General features: G+C 47.1%; 1 protein-coding gene across 1 annotated transcript; it reads right to left on the reverse strand.

Moving 5' to 3' along the window:
• Positions 1 to 5,359: 5,359 nt before the first annotated feature.
• On the reverse strand, positions 5,360 to 19,464 carry LOC128107790 (protein ATP6V1FNB). The gene is made up of 2 exons (XM_052734198.1): positions 12,972 to 19,464; positions 5,360 to 10,359 (listed from the first exon to the last, which is right to left on the reverse strand). The coding sequence occupies exons 1-2, from the start codon at positions 13,459 to 13,461 to the stop codon at positions 10,241 to 10,243; spliced, it is 609 nt and encodes a 202-aa protein (XP_052590158.1). The 5' UTR covers positions 13,462 to 19,464; the 3' UTR covers positions 5,360 to 10,240.
• Positions 19,465 to 19,512: the final 48 nt, after the last annotated feature.

Here is a 19,512-nt window from a genome sequence, read left to right on the forward strand (position 1 = left end):
CCATTCTGTCTGCTCTACAGAAAAATGCCTGCCCTTTCTTTTGCTGGCCATGTGGTTCTCTGCCTTCTCAGGAATGTTCCTCCATCCTGCTTTCTACCTTGATATGTAAAAACCTCTTTTGTTCTCAGTCAATTGCTCTGAAGAGACACTAGGCCTCAAGGGGAGGAGATGGTCTGAGCTTCATTTGCACAAGAAGCAAAGCTATGCATCTCCAGCCAGCTTGTCTCCTAGGCTGGGGGTGGGGGGATTTGGTAACCTAGAAGTTCAGTGGGTCTGGAAATATTTGGGCATGCAAGAATTTCATAGTAGAAGACAGCTGAAATAAAGGCTGGGTAGCACCAAATATTCATAATAAATGGCTTGCCTTTTGATAGACCCTTGACCAGTCAAAATATAGCTTTAATGCACAGCTGAATCTCTGTAATATATTCTTGTAGCCTGCAAGGTAGGACAAGAATCCTGGGTGATGAGCTTGGGACTCACTGAGTATGGAGACAGGGAGGAAGTGGACTGGGTACCAAAAGGGCCTTTCCTATGCCTCTAACTTGGGGGTCAACCAGTCCAGACACCCTGAAGTTTCCTCCCAGACTACACATTCTTCTGTCTCTGGCCACTAGCAGGTTAGAGTCACAAGCAGGTGTCTCTACAAGCTGTCACTGCCATACTCAGCCAGTGTAGCAATAACCCCTGCGCTACCACCACCTGTTCACCATGTCCAAGCGAGGGGCTGTGGATCAAAAAACAGAGATGAGACAGTGGGTCATTCGCCTCAGCAAAATGCCGAATGCCATTTACTGAAAGAGGGAGGAAACCTTAAATACAGGCTTACAGCACAATGGGAGAACCCCAGAGGGCAGAAGTTCGCTACTGATGTTTACATTCTTGCATCTAAACTGTTAATGCCCAATATGCAGGATACACAAACAAGGAACTTCCCTTAAGCATTCAGGAGGGTGGAAACTGGCAGGGAATTAGCATAGGGAGGACATCTGGTCAAGGTCTGCAAGCAGACAACGGCTTACTCAAAATGGGAGGAGGCCAGGGCCCTACAAGCCAGGCCAGAGGTTGCAGACTGGAACTACTTTTACTCTTCATGGTGGAATGTTGCATAAACCTTCTATATATCTTGATCACTAGGCCTGGATGGGAGATGGAATCTAGTGACTTTTGGGGGTGTGTGTGTGTGTGTGCGCGCGCGTGCGTGCATATGTGTGTGTGTGTGCATGTGTGTGTGCATGTGCGTGTACATGTGTGCATGCGCATGTGCATACATGTGCTCAAAAATCATCTCTTCCTTCAGCTTTGTACAAAGCATCTGTAGCTCGAGTATCAAAGACCTAAGAAGTCAGTTTCCATGCTGATGTGCAGGCTCTAGATGTCCACAGTATCTCTCAAGAAATGTGAGCCAAGGCCTGCCTATCATCTATCTATCTATCTATCTATCTATCTATCTATCTATCTATCTATCTATCTATCTAATCTCTCTGTCATCTATCATTTTTTTGTTGAGACAGAGTCTCATGTGTTAGGCTTCTCAAACTTGCTTTTTAGCGGTAGATGATGGTGAAGTCCTTATCTTCCTGCCTCTAGCTCCTGTATCCTGGAGTTATATCTCATGTGGTTGTTTGAATGAGAAATTCTTAACCATAGGTTTAGGCATTTGAACACTTAGTCCCCAGCTGGTGGCACTGTCTAGGGTGGCTTTGAAGGTGTGGCTTTGCTGGAGGATGTACTGGGGGTAGCTTTTGAAAGTATATAGCCGTGCCCCTCTAACTCTTTCTTTCTGCTTCATGCTTGTGGTTGAGATGTGATCTCTCAGCCTCTTGTTCCAGCTGCCATGTCTGCCTGCCAGGATGGATTTTTATCCCTTTGGAACAATAAACCAAAATAAACAATTTCGTAAGTTGCTTTTGGTCTTAGGGTTTTGTCACAGCAACAACAACAAAAAATAACTAATATACCTGGTGCAGTGATTTGAGAGAAAATAGCCCCCAAAGGGAATAGCACTATTAGGAGGTGTGGCCTTGTTGAAGTAGGTGTGACCTTATTGGAGGAAGTGTGTCACAGTGGGGGAGGGCTTTAGGGTCTCTTGCTCAAGCTTTGCTCAATGTGACACTCAGACCACTTCCTGTTGCCTGCAAGATGTAGATCTCTCAGCTACTTCTCCAGCACCATGTCTGCTTGCACACCATCATTCTCCCCATGAAGATGATAATGGACTGAACCTCTAAACTGTAAGCTGCCATCTCAATTAAATGTTTTCCTGTATAAGAGTTGCAGTGGTCATGGTGTCTCTCCACAGCAATAGAAACCCTAAGACACCTAATTACCTACATTATGTGTATCTCTGTGTATATGTGTCATCTTATGTGTACAGGTGTATGTAGAAGCCAGACATCAACTTTAAGTATTATTCCTCAGGCACCACCCCCTTTTTTGAGAAAAGGTCTCTCACTAGCTAGAATTTATCAAGTAGGCTAGGTTGACTGGCCAGGAAACCCCCAGAGCATGCCTCTGCCTCCCTAGCACTGGGATTGCAACTCCACACTACCATGCTCAGATTTTTCTTGTGGGGTCCAGGGACTGAATTCAGATTCTCATGCTTGTCTTCTACAAGCACCACTACCCCTTATGTCCAGGTGTGTTCAAAGGTAGGAGATCTGAGGACTGGGTTTTGGATCACTCCCTTATCCTTTCTTAATAGAAGAGAGGTAGCACGGCCATTTTAAAGCCATATACTATACTGCCTACTGACCATGAGACCTGGAGAAGTGGGTAGGCTACTTACCTTCATATCCCCTATTGTAAAGTGGACATAAGAGGATCAACCACAAAGGTAATGATTAAATCATATATGGGATGAACAACATTGAATACGAGACTGATACTCCCTGCCAAGCCACTGATGAGTGAAAGCTATTTTTTATGTATATGAGTATTTTCTGTTTATATTAATTTCTATGCACCACATGCATTCAGTGTCTGCAGAAGCCAGAAGAGGGCATTGGATCTCTTGGAACTGGAGTTACAGATGGTTGTGAGCTACCATATAGGTGCTGAGAACCAAACCCAGGTGGTCTGCAAGGTCAGTAAGTGCTCTTAACCACTGAGCCATCTCTCCAGCCATAGAAGCTTTATTAGCAGGACTCCCTTCATCATGGGTAGGGATCTCTGGGCCTCTAGGTACCTATTGTTTCCCTTTAGCTACTTAGAACCAACCATGCCAAGGCCCCCTTGCTTTGCCATTGCTACAGCATCAATGTTTTTTTTTTGCAAGTGAGCCTCAAGAAAAGTGGATGCCATTACTTCCAGTACTTGTAATAGCACCTTCCTCTTTCATACCCATTTCCTGCCTCTGATACAGTGACCTTTACTGTGTTCCTCCTGGAAGTAGAGTATGAGGGGGCTTCTCATACAAAGAGACCCTCACTCAGATTTCTTCCTTGAGTTGAGGAAAACAAGTGTAAAGGGCAGTTGCCAGGGGCTGGGGAGATGATTCTGTTGTAGAGTGCTTGCAATGCAAGCATGAGGATATGAGTTCAAGTCCCCAGCACCCATGTAAGAAGCTGGGCATGATGGCATGTGTCTATGAATCTAGTTCTGGGAGGATCCCTGGGTTTGCTGAATTGGTGAGCTCCAGGTTCAGTGAGAGACCCTGTCTCAAAAAAGAAGATGGAGTAATGAGAAGCATACCCACCATAGATCTCTGGTCTCTACACACATGTGCATGTACATGTTTAAGTACACACACACACACACACAGTTGCCAAATTCGTGACCATATTCCATATCCCTCCCAAATAAGGAAAAAGAACCAGGTCCAGGAAGGTGTATAGACAGAAATTAGAGCTATTAACAGAAGCTCACAACTGAATCAGCGGCCGAATTGAATCTTCTATTCACTATTGTGAAGAAGCCAGCATTTTTTTTTTGTTTGTTTGTATTTTTTTTTTTTAGTTTATTTTAATTTATTTTGCAATACAATTCAGTTATACATATCAGCCACGGATTCCCTTGTTCTCCCCCCTCCCGTCCCCCTCACCTTCCCCCCAACCCCCCCCCCCCCATTCCCATCTCCTCCAGGGCAAAGCCTTCCCCACAGACTGAGGTCAACCTGGTAGACTCAGTCCAGGTAGGTCTAGTCCCCTCCTCCCAGGCCGAGCCAAACAATCCTGCATAGGCCCCAGGTTTCAAACAGCCAACTCATGCAATGAGCACAAGATCTGGTCCCACTGCCTGGATGCCTCCCAAACAGATCAAGCCAATCAACTGTCTCACCCATTCGGAGGGCCTGATCCAGTGGGGACCCCTCAGCCATTGGTTCATAGTTCATGTGTTTCCATTCATTTGGCTATTTGTCCCTGTGCTTTATCCAACCTTGGTCTCAACAATTCTCGCTCATATAAACCCTCCTCATTCTCGCTAATTGGACTCCCAGAGATCCACCCGGGAGAAGCCAGCATTTTTAAGCCACTTACCTGTGGATCACATTCTGGAAAAGGCTCATGGGACACTAACAGCTATGGCTTCAATCTGTCGGATTCAGAGAAATTAAGGAACTACTGAAATTAAGGAACTATAAGAAAGTAAGGGCAGAAGGATGTGAGCAGCGCGCGCGCGCGCACACACACACACACACACACACACACACACACACACACACACCTGTGTCCCAAGGACCCTTGCCTGACACATATTCACCAGCTTGCTTGGCTGAATGGTATGAATCTGTGTTCCCAACAAGTTACAGTGTGTGGGAAACGTATTGAGTTTTCTATGGAAGGATTAACTAAGACAAGACTTCATATAAAATTAAAATGTGTGTGTGTGTGTGTGTGTGTGTGTGTGTGTGTGTGTGTGTGTGTGTGTGTATGTGTGTGTGTGTATTAAATTCCCCAGGGTCAACACTTCTTGAAATCAAAACGTGAGTTCAAGGTTGCCCTTGCTGCTCAAAATTGTATTCTGCTTAGCAACTGTGTCTCTTTAAGTCAGCCAATCATGTAAGAAGGTGAGGCCAAGCTCTGACCACTCAGAGTGAGGCACAGGACCCGTTTGCATTAGGAATAAAAAACCCAGGGCGTGCTTGCCTGCTTGATTTGACTGGCTGTGCAGCCTTCTGCAGCAAACACTTTTTGTCTTGCCAAAATACTTTGGATTGCGTGGTCGTTTACTTGAGACCCCAGATCCATTCTTACAAGTTGAAAGTAGACTTCAAAACAAAAACACAAATAATATCTGTCTTTTGCAAAGCTTGATCCACTCCAGGCTGTGTCTCCTCCCTCCCTCCCTCCCTCCCTCCCTCCCTCCCTCCCTCCCTCCCTCCCTTCCTTCCTCCCTCCCTCTCTCTCTCTTTCTTTCTTAGAAAAGGTTCCATGTTTTCAGGTTGGTCTCAAACTTGGCTATGGAGCTAAGGATGAACTTCTGATCCTCCTGCCTCCACCTTCCCACCTCTGAGTGATGGCATTATAGATGCTGACCACCCTGCAAGGTTTTATGCAGTGCTGAAGGTCAAACTTAATTTCATGAATATTAGTTAAACACTCTACTCTCTGAGCTACATCTTCAACCCCTAGGCTGTGCCCTAAAAAGATGTTGCCTGGGCAGGTAGGATAGCTCAGAAGGTAAAGACATTTGTTGCCCAACAACTTGAATTTGATCTCCAGAACAGACATGATGGAAGGAAAGAACCAACTTCCTCAAGTTGTCCTCTGACCTCCACATAAATAAACACAATAAAATTAGAATATCAGTGTAAAAAGTTGTAGCCTGTACTATCTCATGGAATTCCAACCACATGGTGAAGAGGTGATATCTGATGTCATCCACACTCTATAGTTGAGAAGTCAAACAACTTTCCCAAGGTCACACAGCTAGAGAACATAGAACCCAGAGCTTACTCATTTATTATGCAAGGGTAGGCACAACTTCTTGGGTTGAGTTTGGGAACACAATAAATTTAGGGGTCACAGAAATGATAAATTTTCAGTTGAAGAAAAATTTAATATGTAATGTTAATGTTTTTCTTTGTAAAGAACATAGATAAAAATACAATTTTTCAACTTTTTAAAAGAGGAATGGACCTAAAACTAGAATAATAGCCAGGGCTCAGGAGAGTCCTAACAGGAATCTTACTTGTCCTGCTAGCAAAGCTAAATCAAATCCAGGTTTGTGTGCCTCCAAAGGGCATGTTCTTCCAAGTGTCCTCTAACACAGAGAGGAAACCCAAATTCAGGCTCAACAGTGAAAGGCTGGTCTTCTATCGCCACCTGGTGGCTTTTCTGGAAACTTTGGCTTAGTCACAAGGGACTTTAGGAAGATGACCTGGGAAGTAGCCAATGCTCTTTGCACCTGGACTCCGTGCTAGAGTGGGACGCAGGCTAGGGAGCCCTCTCTAGGCTGTCATGGAAATTCACACTTCTTGCCTTGCTTGTACATGCGCACACACACCCACACGTACTCTCCATCATTGACAATTCTGGCTTCTATCAGGTTCAGGGTTAGACTTCTTAATACAAGTATACTTTGAGCCAATATACAATTTGAAGTCATCCAGCAGCCATACTTTTAAAAAGTAAAAGTAAACAAATAACGTATTTTATAAGTTTAAGCCCGAGGGTCAGTGTGTGTGGGTCCAATCTAGCCCATCTGCCTCTGGTTTGGCCTTCCCTGTTTCATAGCATCACCACCACACCCAGGGCTTTTGAATGCTCTCTGGCTGCTTCTGCTTTATAGCAGTACAGTTGACCATCTGTCGGGGTGAGACTAGATTGCTCACAAGCTTAGAAACATTTACCCTAGGACTTCACAGGAAAACTGATTCAAACGGTCTTTCATATTAATCTTAGAATTATTGATGGAATTGTTCATATTTCTATTAAATCTTAAAACACACACACACACACACACACACACACACACACACACACACACACACACACACACACACCCAGGTGCTTTTTATACTCAGAGAATATATCAATGTGTGTAAGGTATTTAAAATGCTCAGTGACACATGTGGCTCATGAATACCAAATTGGAGATGCAGGCTTAGAAAAATGCCTGCTAATTCCACGTGTGTTTATTAAATACATAGATAGGCTATCTGCCTGCCTGTCTTTCCCTCTTTCCTTCTTCCTTCCTCTATCCCCCTTTCTTTGTGTGATTCTGTGTGACTGTATGTGTGCATGTGTGAATGGGTCTGCATGCCTAGAGCCAAAAGAGGTTTGAGCGTCAGCCTCTATCACTTCACATCTATTTCCTTGAGGCAGGCTCTCTCTGAACTTAACCCCAGTGATCCTCCTGACTGCCCTGCTGGGGCCACAGGCATGTGCAGGATATTACATAAATGCAGGGATCTAAACTCCAGTTCACATGATTACACAGCAAGCATTCTTACCTGCTGAGGCATTTCTCCAGTCCTCCTTGCTCACCTTTCTTTTTCCATTTTGATACAGGGTCTCATGTTTTGAAGGTGGCCTTGGGTTTGCTATATGAACAAGGAGGGTGACTTTGGACTTCTGACCCTCCTGCTTCCACATCCAAACACTGGGATTATGGACATGTGTCACCAAGCCTCCTGTATGTGGTGCTGGGGACCTGGGAGTTGAACCCAGGATTTGGTGCATGCCAGGCAATCAGGTCTTTTCTGTCTGGTTTTCCAGGGAGAAGTTAGGCATAAAAATTTGAGACGGCTGCTGTTTATCATGAATCTACTTTTCAACTCACACCTTTAGCTTGGGGCTAGCTATATAGCACTGCCCCTGGGATAACTGAGGAAACCACCCCTCAGATGACCATTTAGTAGGGCCTAGTGGATGGACAGGCCCTGTCTTGTCAAGAAAGCCTGTCTTCCTCTGAGAAACCTGTGTACTTGCTGCTGCTAGAGACAATCCCAATTCATCACACATGGTTAGAGCCAGGTACTGTGACAAAGGCTTGCTAAGTGTGACCTTGTTTAATGATAGACTGCCAGTGACCTGCTGCAGGGAGCTTTCTCCGTGCTCCGAGGCTGTCTACCTTCCTCACCACAGCCCTTCTCACTCCATCTGTGATTTCAAAGATATGCCTTTTATATTCCAGGGGCCCAGCCAAAGCTTTGTGCTTTTAATCCAATGGCCTCAGAGAACCTAGTGAGTTATTGGTGTTTGAGTAAATTCAGCAGGTGTTTGTTCAGCAACTCTGCCATGTCAGGCTGCTGTGAGTTCCAAGATAGGGTATTTCCACAGTGGTCCTTGGTCGAAGTCTGTCTTTTGCTATCTCTCACTCAAGATCATTGTCAAGGTTGATTAGGGAAAGCCAGGTAAGTCAGTTGTATTCAATATTTTAAGTAGTCTGGCTGTCTCTGAATTTCAGGATAATGAGCAAACTAGTAAAGGCCTGGAGAATTCCTCTAGAGCTGGCTCTTGAGAGACTCGTTTGTCCAGTTCACTCTCTGCTCAGACAGAGGGATTGCCCTTTTGACTAGGATGGAGAGCACCACAGTGCCCTGAGTTAAGGCAAACCTGTGAACATTTTGGATTTGCAAAGAGCTATGTGTGGGTTTGGGCTCTCTACATATGGATGTCTCCTAAGCAATGAGGTGCTGCGGACAGCAGCACCTGATGGGACTCCATGGGATCACTATTTCCATGTCTGGGACTGTGCTTGGGAATGCTTTCCAAACACAAAGAGGAAGATTCATCAAGATGGCTCTGTAGTAAGGACGACCTAGTAAGGACGGCTGTCAGAGGGCAGGGGTGGGAGGCTGAATTGTGAGAATGTTGAAGTCCTCACTAACAGTGTCTTGTGGTGTCACCTGATTTGGAAACAGTAAGTCAAATCATCTAGAGTGGTGTGGGCCCTAGTCCAACATGTCTGATATCCTTATACAATAGAGCTGTGGAGACAGGTCAGGCTGACCTGGGTGACACTGAAGGCAGTTTAGAGCAGTACTGTCACAAGTCAAAGAGCACAAGCCTGCCCTCAAGCCATGAGAGGCATGAAGGTGGCAAGAAGGGGCCCCTCTGCCAGACAAGGGAGCATGGCCCCATGGATCCCTGGATTCTGGACCTCCAGCCTCTAGAGTGGTGATACAGTGAATTTCTGTTGTCTGAGGTCTCCTAGATTTTCATAGCTTAGGAAAACTGCTACAGGAGGGCGCACAGTTTAGACTGTGTCTGTGGCTGCAGGACAGCCCCAAGGACATGCCAGTTTGGAAGAGATGGGCTAGATGTTCAGAGGTTCTTTCTCTTTACTCCTTCCTGGGTTCATGATGATAGGACACAATCCAGCTGTCAATCACCTAGAAGTCACATGACTTGGTCTCACTAATAGAATGTGAGATGTAGTAATGCCTGTAAACATCAGGCTAAGGCCAAGGCCAAGGTAGTTAAGAGTGGGTACGCTATCAGGTTTGGCACCAAAGGGTTCCAGGTCAGCCTGAGGTCTACATGAACCCTTATCTCAGAAAAATCAAGTTAACGAAAACCCCATGTGGTTCCAGTGTCTCCACACTTCCTATCTCTCTTCCCTCTCCACTGGACACAGAGGACTCTAAAAAGGATTCTGAGGTTTGAGTCATTGACAGAACCACCAGTTGAGGGCAGTGTCTCCCTAGATGAGTACCTAGGACGCTGTCCACTTAACGTTAGAGTAGACTCTGGTAGGACAAATGCATCTTCAACAAGTGGGGGGTGGGGAGAGAAAAAAAAGAAATGTGTTTTTATTTGTTTAAATAGTTGGAACTTAGGGACCGATTGTTGCAGTGTGTGAGGCAGGGCATCTCTGACTGATGCAGGAGTGAGGAAAGCAGCCAGAGGAGATGACAAGTCCTTCCCTGAACTGTAGGATACACTGGGACAGAGCAACTCTGCTATAGATCCCATCAGTCAAATGCAGAGAGATAAACAATAGGAGATCGTTGCTCTCCTTAGCACCTTGTGGGCTAAGCGAATTCCTCCCTGTCCAGGCCTGCTGATGCAGCCTTGCATCTCATTGTCTTCCCCAGGAGAAGGAATAGCATTGCTAGTGATGCAGGGTGGGGCAGCTGTGTAAGGAGTGGAGTTCTCCATGTGTAGACAGGAGCCCCAACATAGACCAACAGTACACCCCAGAGGTGTACGCCTGTGATCACTTCTTCACGTCACTCTCAGCCAAGGAAGCAGGGCTCAGCAGAACACGGAGTGAGGTAGGGCTGGCCCACCTGGCTAGTCCAGATGGATCATAGGGAAAAGGAGCCACTGAGGCCCTTTCCAAGCCAAGTTCACATGAGGTCGTCTGATCGCCGTGGAATATGGAAAATGCCATTTTTGATGTAAAATGAATCTGTGATGGGATGAGTTTTGGCATGAGCTGGAGTCCTGTAGTTCTTCATGGCATCTCCTGGAACATAGCAGAGGCCTGGATGAAAAGGGGTCATCACCTGCTAGCACTTCCCCACCTAAAGGGTTGGGGGTCAGCAGTGATGTGCTGTTATATGGGGGCAACTCTTCTGTCACTCAGGAATAGCCTCTCAATGTCCCTGGCCCCTTCCTGAGGATGCTCAGAACTCAAGGCTAGTATGTGCACCATGTGGAACCTCAAGACCTTGCACTGGACCCGATCAGGATCTCTTTTGGCCAGCACTTAAATCATTCCAACTGTTAATTCCAACTCTGCGCTCACTTACCATGCTTCATATTCCTGCCACTGTTAGGACTGTCCCACTATCCCACTGTATGGTAAGATCTCTAGGGGCTGCCCAAGCCAAACTAGCTCCTCAGATGACCCCACTGCAAATCCTGCCTGTTGAACCAGTAATAACAATCATAATTTAATAATAATAACACTAATAAATACAGTGCTTGTTACCACTTTATTGAGCACTTTACTACGTGTGAGGTATCAGTCAGTTGTTCATATATATATGACTGACCCAGCTGGGCCCCAGACAATGTCCCCAACTCCCTTCCCTGTGCCTTCTTTGCACCCTCTGGGATGAACTGCCCCTCTCTATTTATAATTAGGGTAGGGGACAGTATCAGTTAGCAGAAGGTCTGTCATCTGTTCTCCAAGTGACACCTGAATTGGGTTTGGGTTCAGGCTGTGAGACCAAAGGCTTATGAAATGTTCTAGAGATTCTGGGAGCAATTTTGGACTTAAGAAGACGATATATGCTTCTGGCTACAATCCAGCATCACCCTAGTGGCCAGTGAACATTCAGAATCAGGCTACCAGCATGGTTACTGACACTCTCAAGTCTGGGTTGCTGGGTAAAGCACAGGCTGCCCCATCACATTTGAATTGCAGATTGTCATGAATAATCTTCAGAGTATGCGCATACCATATTTACTGTACACTCATACAAAAAGTTGTTACCTAGAATTCAAATGAGCCTTTGTATCCTGTGTGTGTATTTGCAAAATCTACCAATACAGTGCCTTCACAGGTAGTGAGCATGGGCCTGTGAGGCAGAGGGGAGGAGGTGCTGGCCACTTAATTGAGATGCTCTCCATGAGTACAGGCCATCAGGTTCTTTTCAGAAGAGCACAGTGCAAAATGACTACCCAGGACAAGACTGTAGTAGGCCTCTCTGATTTCTGTCTGCCAGGGTAGCCCCCAGTCCTGATCCCCATATACTGAGTTAACTCTTACTCTCACAGTTTTGACAGTCAGTGTGGTTCACAGACAGGCAGCATCAGCAGCATCTGGGAGCTTGTTTTATGTGCAGAAACAGGCCAAGGTTCAACATGGAGCATTTGCCTAGTATGTGTGCAAAGACCTGTATCCCATCCCCAACCTTTGACAACTGACTCCTATGCCCAGTAAGAACCCCCACTAAAAAAACAAAACAAAAACAACAAAAACCCCCAAACCCTCACAACATGGCTGCTGCCTGCACCTACAGTATGTATCTATGCCATGTCTGCCTTCCATGCAGGCAGAGACAATGTCTGTTTTGCTCTCTGGTTCATCCCTAGTGACAAAAAAGTGCCTGGCATGTATCAGTTGCTCCATACAATCCATTGAATGAGCAAAGAAACCATTTTTCCAGCTCGTGCTGAATCTGCCCTCTGAGCCTGATTGTTCCCATGCTCCTTTTAGCGGAGAGCTGAGGTTCTGCTCTCCCCTATACAGGCTGTCCCGAGAGAAGGATTCCACAGGGCTTACATCTCACACGGCTTTTGTGAACTGAATACCTGTCCCAGGTATTTTCCTACACTACTTCCCAAAAATGCTGTGATGAAGGAAAACAGGTACGTGCTTATTCCAGTTTCAAACATAGAAACCAAGGTCCTGAGAAGTGATGTTTTCATGAGATCATGGCATCCAGAAGCAGAAGAACCAGGATTTGAGATGTCCCCATCCCCATTTGAAATAAAGTCCTTGCTTTCTTGTTCGTATTTAGTTTAGGTTTTGATTTTTTTTTTTTTTGGACAGGGTCTCATGTAGCCCTGGCTCACATCAGTCTCCTCACGGAGCTGAAGTTCACCTTGAACTCCTGATCCTCCTGCCTCTGCCTCGTGAGTGCTTGGATTACAAGTGTGCGCCACCACGTTTGGCATGTCTATATTCATTCATTCCATAGTCACTTCAGTGTCAGTTCCAAGAAGGCAGCTAGAGGCTGTGAAAAAAACTAACCAGGAAATCTTGGAACACAAAAGGCCTTCCAGGCCAAAGGGGCACACAGACTACTGACTTAGCAGTTCTCATGCTTCTGTGGACTCACCAAGCTGCAGAAGCACCAAGTGGGTTCAGTGAATCTGCCTAGAAGACTCTGGGAAGGCTCCCTAGGGTAGGTAGCATGTAGCCAGGCCTGGTAAAGGAAGGGGAGGTGGGGTGTGTTCCAGGGAACAGGCCAGGCACCATGTGCAGGTAAGAAGTCTCCTGGTCTACTTGTAGGGTGGTGAGCTAGTTTGGTTTTTGTATCAGGAGGGAGGTGGTGAAGAGTGAGGCTGGGGAGGGTCAGTCCTGCCTGCCAAAAGCCTGGAATAGCAAGAGTGTAATGGTCTTACCCACATGCCAGCCATACTCCCAGGAAGACACGATTGGGTACTTGTACTTCTCCTCTGGCATCAGTCGATTCCGCTCCTTGAGGTACAGGGTCCGGCCCTGGCCATCATGGGAGATGCCTTGGAAGAGCAGATTCAGAGTGGCTGGGCTGGGGTGCCTCATTTCTAAGTCCTCTGGCCTACCTTGGGCTCCCCTGGCCTGCCTCACTATGTCTCCCTGGATACCTCCAGCCTTGAACAGCTGGTCCTGGACCCCCTTGGTCTCTAGCCATCCAGCCTGTGCCTCTTTTCTGACAGGGGAGCCAGTGGCAGGCACTGGGCCTGCTTTTAACACTGACCCACAAGGGGCCTGCTGGGACTGCTTCCTAGTCCTGGACCCCTCTTTCAGGTACTTGTGGCCATAGCGGATATTCCAGGTGGTCCGAGCAACCACCTCCTTCTTTATTCGCTCCTCCCAGAAGGCCTGGTTTGGGGAGTTGAACAGTTCTTCCATGCTAGGGAGCCCAGGGGTGGGAAGGAAGATTCTTTTTCCTGAAGCTCAGATCTGTGTTTGGATGGCTGGTGTCTGTCTCCAAGGAAACGTGTAGCCAATGAGAGTCAAGTTGCCAGGGCTGCTGGAGAGGAGGGGGAGGGATGGCGCGGGGACTAGGGTCACCTACTGGCAGGCCAGGCCAGGCCAGGCCAGGTCAAGTTGGAAAAGGAAGCAGAACCATGGGCCAGTAAGATGGCTCTGCGGGTAAGTGTTCTGTCATGCAAGCCCAAAGGCCTGGGTTCCATCCCGGAACTCAGGGTGGAAGGAGAGAACTGACTCTCAAAAGCTGTCCTCTTATCTCCACAGGTATGTCTGCACTCAGCACTCACACACATCATAGCACAGCACACACACACACACACACAATTTAATTTTTATTCATAAAAAAGAAAGCAGAGCCTGGCCATGACCCTCCCAGGATGACAAGTGTGTGGGTGTGGAGGGTCCCACTCTTTTCAGGGGGTCAAATGCCAAGTATTTCCAGGGGGACACACAGGAACCATGCCTCTCTTCCACACAATGGATCCTGAAGTAACTTGCTATATACCAGACACCCAGATGGACCAACAGAAGGTCTAGTCTCCACCCTCTGGAAGCCTGGCCATGTGGCAATTCTGTGGCCCCACTCCTCAGAGGTTCAGTCCTGCCACCTGCTGGCTAGCTTTCTGTACACAGGATGATGGTGTGAGTATGCTTAGTAATAGGAGAACAGAGTTCCACAGTGTGTAAAGCACTTGAGGCAGAGTGGTTTAGGGGGCAATCTCCATTAATGTCAGCTGGAATTTAGTATGTACCTGCCTGGAACTAGGTACTATGCTGTGCTCTGAGGCCTTAAGCCGTCTCTCTGTGTATGACCTCTTTTCCAGGTGCAGAAATGAAGTATAGGGAAATGCTTATGCCTGTTAGGACCGGACCATTGCTGTTATATGGAGGTTCACACCTGTTCTACACAGGCCCCAGGCTGGACCTTTTACTGCGTTAGCACACTCCTTATAGGTGTTCGAAATTCTTTCATATGTGGAAAATGGGGGGAGGGCAGTGACATTAAATGCTTGTGCTGGGATAGTACCCTGTATCTGTCAGACTTTTAGTGCTGTGGCCAAAATACTTAAGAAGAACTTAAAAAAAAAAAAAAGAAAAATCTTAAAAGACAAGAAACAATTTATTGTGGCTCAGTTTGGTCTGGTCCAGTCACTAGCCCATGTGCTTGGGCAGAAAGAACAGTAGCTGTAACAGGTAGATGAGGACTCATCACCTCATGGTGGCCAACAGGAAGGGGCCAGGGTAAGATCCAATTCCTGACAGCACAACCCAGAAATAGCCTTCTTCCAGCCAGGCTCTACCTCCTCTCTCTAGCTCTCAGTAATGTCATCGTATGAACCCACCATGGGTTTATCCATTCCTTAGGTCAGAGCCCGCATCAACCACTCCACAAAAGCCCTTTGGGTAGCAACCTAGTCCCAAGTACTTGAGCCTTTATGGGGGGACCTCAGATTCAAACCATAACAACTCTAAAACCTCTGTCCAAGTTATGGACACAAAATTCTCCTGGTGAATGCACTATCAGAGAGGGGATGGGACATAGACAGGCAGGGGGAACCTCAGCACCAACATAGGCTAGCCAATGGAACTCTTGCAGCCTCTGCCTTTCTCCTGGAAAGGGCCAGAGAGGAAAGGGCTATGCTCCAGGGCCACCTGTCTTTCCACTGCTGTATGTACACTTATTTATTCATTCAACAAACATTCATTTGCTCTAGACCCGATGTTAGGTGTCAATGAAGATACAAAATGTAGGTAGATGAGGAGGGTTGGAGCTTTTATGTTCCCACATTTCAGCCTAGGAGGTAGAGTTACAACAAGGTGCTGGGGTGGTAGGAAGTTAGGGGAGGCTTCTTGGTGGAGTGCTCTTGGACTCGGCTCACAACTACAAACATGTTAGCCAGGCAGAGGTGGGGAGACTGGACAGACAGGGACGCTCATCTGAAAAGCGAGCACGCTCACAGTTGTAAAACAGCCACAAGCCATCCCTGGGAGAAGATGAAGGCTAGAGGGAGTCTGGGGACTTAAGAGAGTAAATGTAAACTAAGCACAGAAGTCTGGGCCTTCTGTACCTTCTTTTAAGTGCTTTGAGTAGTCCCCAAGTAACTTCTTGGCCCTTGGGTCAGGTTGCAAACCCTGATTGTTCTATATGTGCCTGAAATTGCATCTGAACAGAAGTCCCATGGCCACAGAATAAGAGCTTCCTGGCTCTACCTGGCAGAGCACTGATCTCCATCTCCATTTTCCCATTTTACAGATGTGGGACTGAGGTTCAGAGGCCATTCCCTGAGGTGTCTTGGCTGGTAAGCTGCAGGGCTGGGATTGTTAAACTTGAACCCTTTGCCGAGTTCTTCACTGGTTTCCACTGATGATGCCCAGATCCAGTCCCCAGCAGGCTCTGGCTCCACGGACCCATGGCTTCTCCTAAGCCCCACATGAGGCATGTATTATGTAAGGGCGAGTGGTTTGGGGGAAGTCAAGGCAGAGTAGGATGTAAACCTCCTAGTCTGTGCTTAGAACCATCACATTACTGTCTTCTCCCACAGACCAGCTTTCCCCCAATGGGACACCCATTCCTCTCCACTTTAGGGAGCCAAGTCACCTCAACATCCTTCCAGGTATCCTGGAAGCCCTGGCTGACCTAGGTCGGTTGTGGGGGTAAATGGGCTGAGCAGAGAGGTGTCTGTTTTAGCTTAGAATGTAAGGTCCTCACTCTCTCCCTGTTTTACAGATGAGAGCACAGAGGCCTGAGATGATTGAGGTGTCAATCCACAGGGCTGGGACTGAAATCCAGACCTGAAATTGTTGCACCGGACACACTGCTTACAGATCCTCACACACTGGGTCATTCTACTGCTATCCAGTAGTGGGGCGCAGACTGTTCTGAGAACACCCTGCCCAGGTTTAGCTGGACCCAAAGAATGTGCCCCACCTCAATGATGACTGGGCAAGGCAGGGCATCCTGGTGCTGTGGAAGGGCGGGTGGTCAGACAGCGGAAATGTGGGCAATAAAGGACCAGTAGATTCTTTGTCCTGGGGAGATAAACAAGTCCAAAGCTCAAAGCACCCTGGGATACGTGCCACAAGTCAGGCTTGTAAATTCCAGGCTCCTGGCTGCCTTTGAGAATGCTGAGGAAGAGAAAAAGGGTGTGAGGGGTGGGTCCCCTAAATTCCATGCATATGAGCTGGTCCCCATGGGCTTGGGGGCCCAGACAAAGCAGAGAAGGATCTTTTGTTTGCAAGGATCCCTCCCACCATGCATTTGGCCAAATCTTTAGGGAAAGGCCAAAGAGAAAAACTGAATCCAGCTTGCTTAGGGCCTTCTCTGCCTCCACTTTTGACATTTGTAAAAAAGAAATATTAAATTTTACTAGGTGATGCCCACCTTGTTTTTTTGAGCTAGGTCTTTCATGTGGTTTGGAACTTGCCAAGTTAGGTTGGGCTGGCTGGCCAGGGAGCCCAGCATGGGGGACTTCTGGTGGATGCTATCATGCACAGGTTCTTCATGTGGGTGCTGGTGCTGGAACTCACGTGTTCTGCACTGAACTGTATTATATTCCCAGCCCTCTCATTCTCCCACTTAAATACAGACTTCAGGGGTTGACCTGGGGGCACGGCTCAGTGGTAGAGAACTTGTATTAGATCTGCTCACCAATTAAAACAACAACAACAACAAAAACCTACAACAAAACCCAGAAAAATCCACCTTCCCAGTGATGGCTTTGCAAACTGTAAGAAACAAGCAAACTGAAGGGTACAAGGCTAAAAATACCATGTTTTTGAGTCTGTTGATTTTTAAGGCTGAACAATTTTCAAAGGAAATCAAATCCCCATGTACTGAGTTGTATAACAAGTGCGTCAAAATGTGGCTCTCAAGGCCCCTTTGAAGTCTAAAACCAAGTGGCCTAGGGCTAATATGTGTAAGTGTGCTGTTAATGGACATTTGCTTCTCAGAGTCACCTTGGTAAGCACTTCCCTGGGCTGCAGGGGACAATCTGGAAGCAGGGTGGGCACTGGCTGCAATAACATTGGCCACTGGAGTGACATAAGCTTCAGCTGGGAACAGGCAAACAGCAAGTCAGGAAGCACCTGGCACCAGGCCCACCCAGTTTCAAAGTTTTCAGGATATTGACACAAACAATAGCCTGTTTCTATAGTAACCAAACCCACATGCAGATAAGAGCTGCCCTCTGGTTCTAGGCAGGGAGGGCAACAGGACTCCACTCTGTAGGACCTGATATCACAGGCAGCAACGGCAGGGTAAAACTATTACCACTCACCAGGTGTCTACAACTGGCCAGCTCACACACACCGTGGATGAGGCACATCATTGCCAGCAGGGGTTGTTCACACAAAATAACAAGCAAAGAAGTGTTCCCACAGATCCCCATGGGAATTCATGGGAGCCTTACCCCCAGCCAAAGGAGGCATGCTCAGATGGCCAGTCAAGGAGGCAGTGTTTAGATTCTGGGACATCTTACACCAAAGTCAATGCTGTTATTGTACAAATTCTGCCTCCCCCAGCAAACCTAGACAGGCTAGAGGGGAACAAATGAATGGTGGCATCCCTGTGCTTCTCTGGCAAAGCCAGCATTGCACTAGACAGTATCTGCATGGACTCCTCAGGGCCTACAGCCTTACAGAGGCTAGGAGTCTAGGGCAGGCTTTCAAGGCACAGAGAAGAAAGAGTGCATCTGCCTCACCTCCTCTAAGCTCAGAGGAAAACAAATCATTCCATTATGTAGCCAGGTATAGCAGGAAAAACAACAACAACACAGAAAGCAGAGTAGGGGATGTAGCTTAGTTGGTAGAGTGCTTGTCTAGCACACACAAAGTCCAGGGTTTGCTCCTGGCATAGCATACATATAAAAAAGTTCAAGGTCTTTGTTGGCTACATAGGGAGTTTCACAAGACCATGCCACATACACATACATACCACCACTAAAAGTTATCTAGATTCCCTGCCTGAATCCCCGATCCCCTCATTCCCAGACTGGAGGCTTTGCAGCCTACTAGGGCCTTGCCATCACCATGGGTACTGTCAAGGGCTTTTGTAGGGCTCCTGCAATCCTTTCTCTTTGAGCTGCTTCCCTGCAGTGACTTGTGTGTAGAGCTCCCATTCTGGGGTCAAAAGTTATAGGCCCAAGTCTGTCTCCATATGAGCTCTGGGTCTGTAAATGCAGGGTGTAAACTGAACCCATGTTAGTTTTGTCACCTGTAAAATGTCAACTGACCACTGTAATGTTAGTAGATGGAAGGTTAAGCACATCTTGAGTCATCAGCAATAATTTTTTCTGGCAGGGACAGAGATGAGGGAGGGGCAGATGGTGGCACTGTGTCTAAGGCAGTGGAGACAAGTGACAGGTTGTGGGAGCCCACAGAGGTTTGCTAGTGAGATCTGAGTTTGCTTTACCCAGCAGGACTGTGTACGAGGATGACTGGACCAAGGGCCTAGGTACCAGGTGTTTGAAAGGGTCTACACTTGGCTGTATCTAGCAAGGGGGAGGTCTTTTGCCTCACCTCTTGGCATTGTTATAAAAAGCCCTTTTGAATGAATCTCTGGGCCTTTGGGTATTGATCTAGGACCTCCTGAAACTATCCTGTGTTTCTTTCTTCTTGTCATCTAGGCCTATCTTTCTATCTGATATTTTCTTATCCCTCTCTCCTCAAGAGCACCCTGGAAAAAGTGGGGGAAGGTCCCCCACAACAGGTTGAGAACATTCCCGAGATTTCAGATTCCTGATATTAAGCAAGAGGCTTTCTTAAAATCGATACTTTCTACCTGGGTTTTGTATCTAAGATGCCAAAGAAGTCATGTTGGTATCATGGCCCACATGCCCTCATGAGTCCTCTCGCCTCTGAGGCTGGCCATGTCTTGCCACCTGGCTTCTTAGGAAAAGACAGCTCTTTGCTTGCAAGAAAACCTCATGCCCACTGACAAATCACACTGATGCACTTACAAGGAGATGGAAG

The sequence above is a fragment of the Peromyscus californicus genome, unplaced genomic scaffold, assembly GCF_007827085.1.
Source record: "Peromyscus californicus insignis strain IS unplaced genomic scaffold, ASM782708v3 Scaffold_12__1_contigs__length_115047231, whole genome shotgun sequence".
NCBI classification, from domain to species: Eukaryota; Metazoa; Chordata; class Mammalia; order Rodentia; family Cricetidae; genus Peromyscus; species Peromyscus californicus.

What these genes read in the sequence shown, in the direction of transcription:
- LOC128107790 (XM_052734198.1), bottom strand. Translation starts at nt 13,461, where the DNA reads ATGGAAGAACTGTTCAACTCCCCAAACCAGGCCTTCTGGGAGGAGCGA. An exon ending in GGAGTATGGCTGGCATGTGG is followed by an intron (nt 10,360 to 12,971) that starts GTAAGACCATTA and finishes GCTATGTTCCAG; the next exon opens with GAGATGCCATGAAGAACTAC.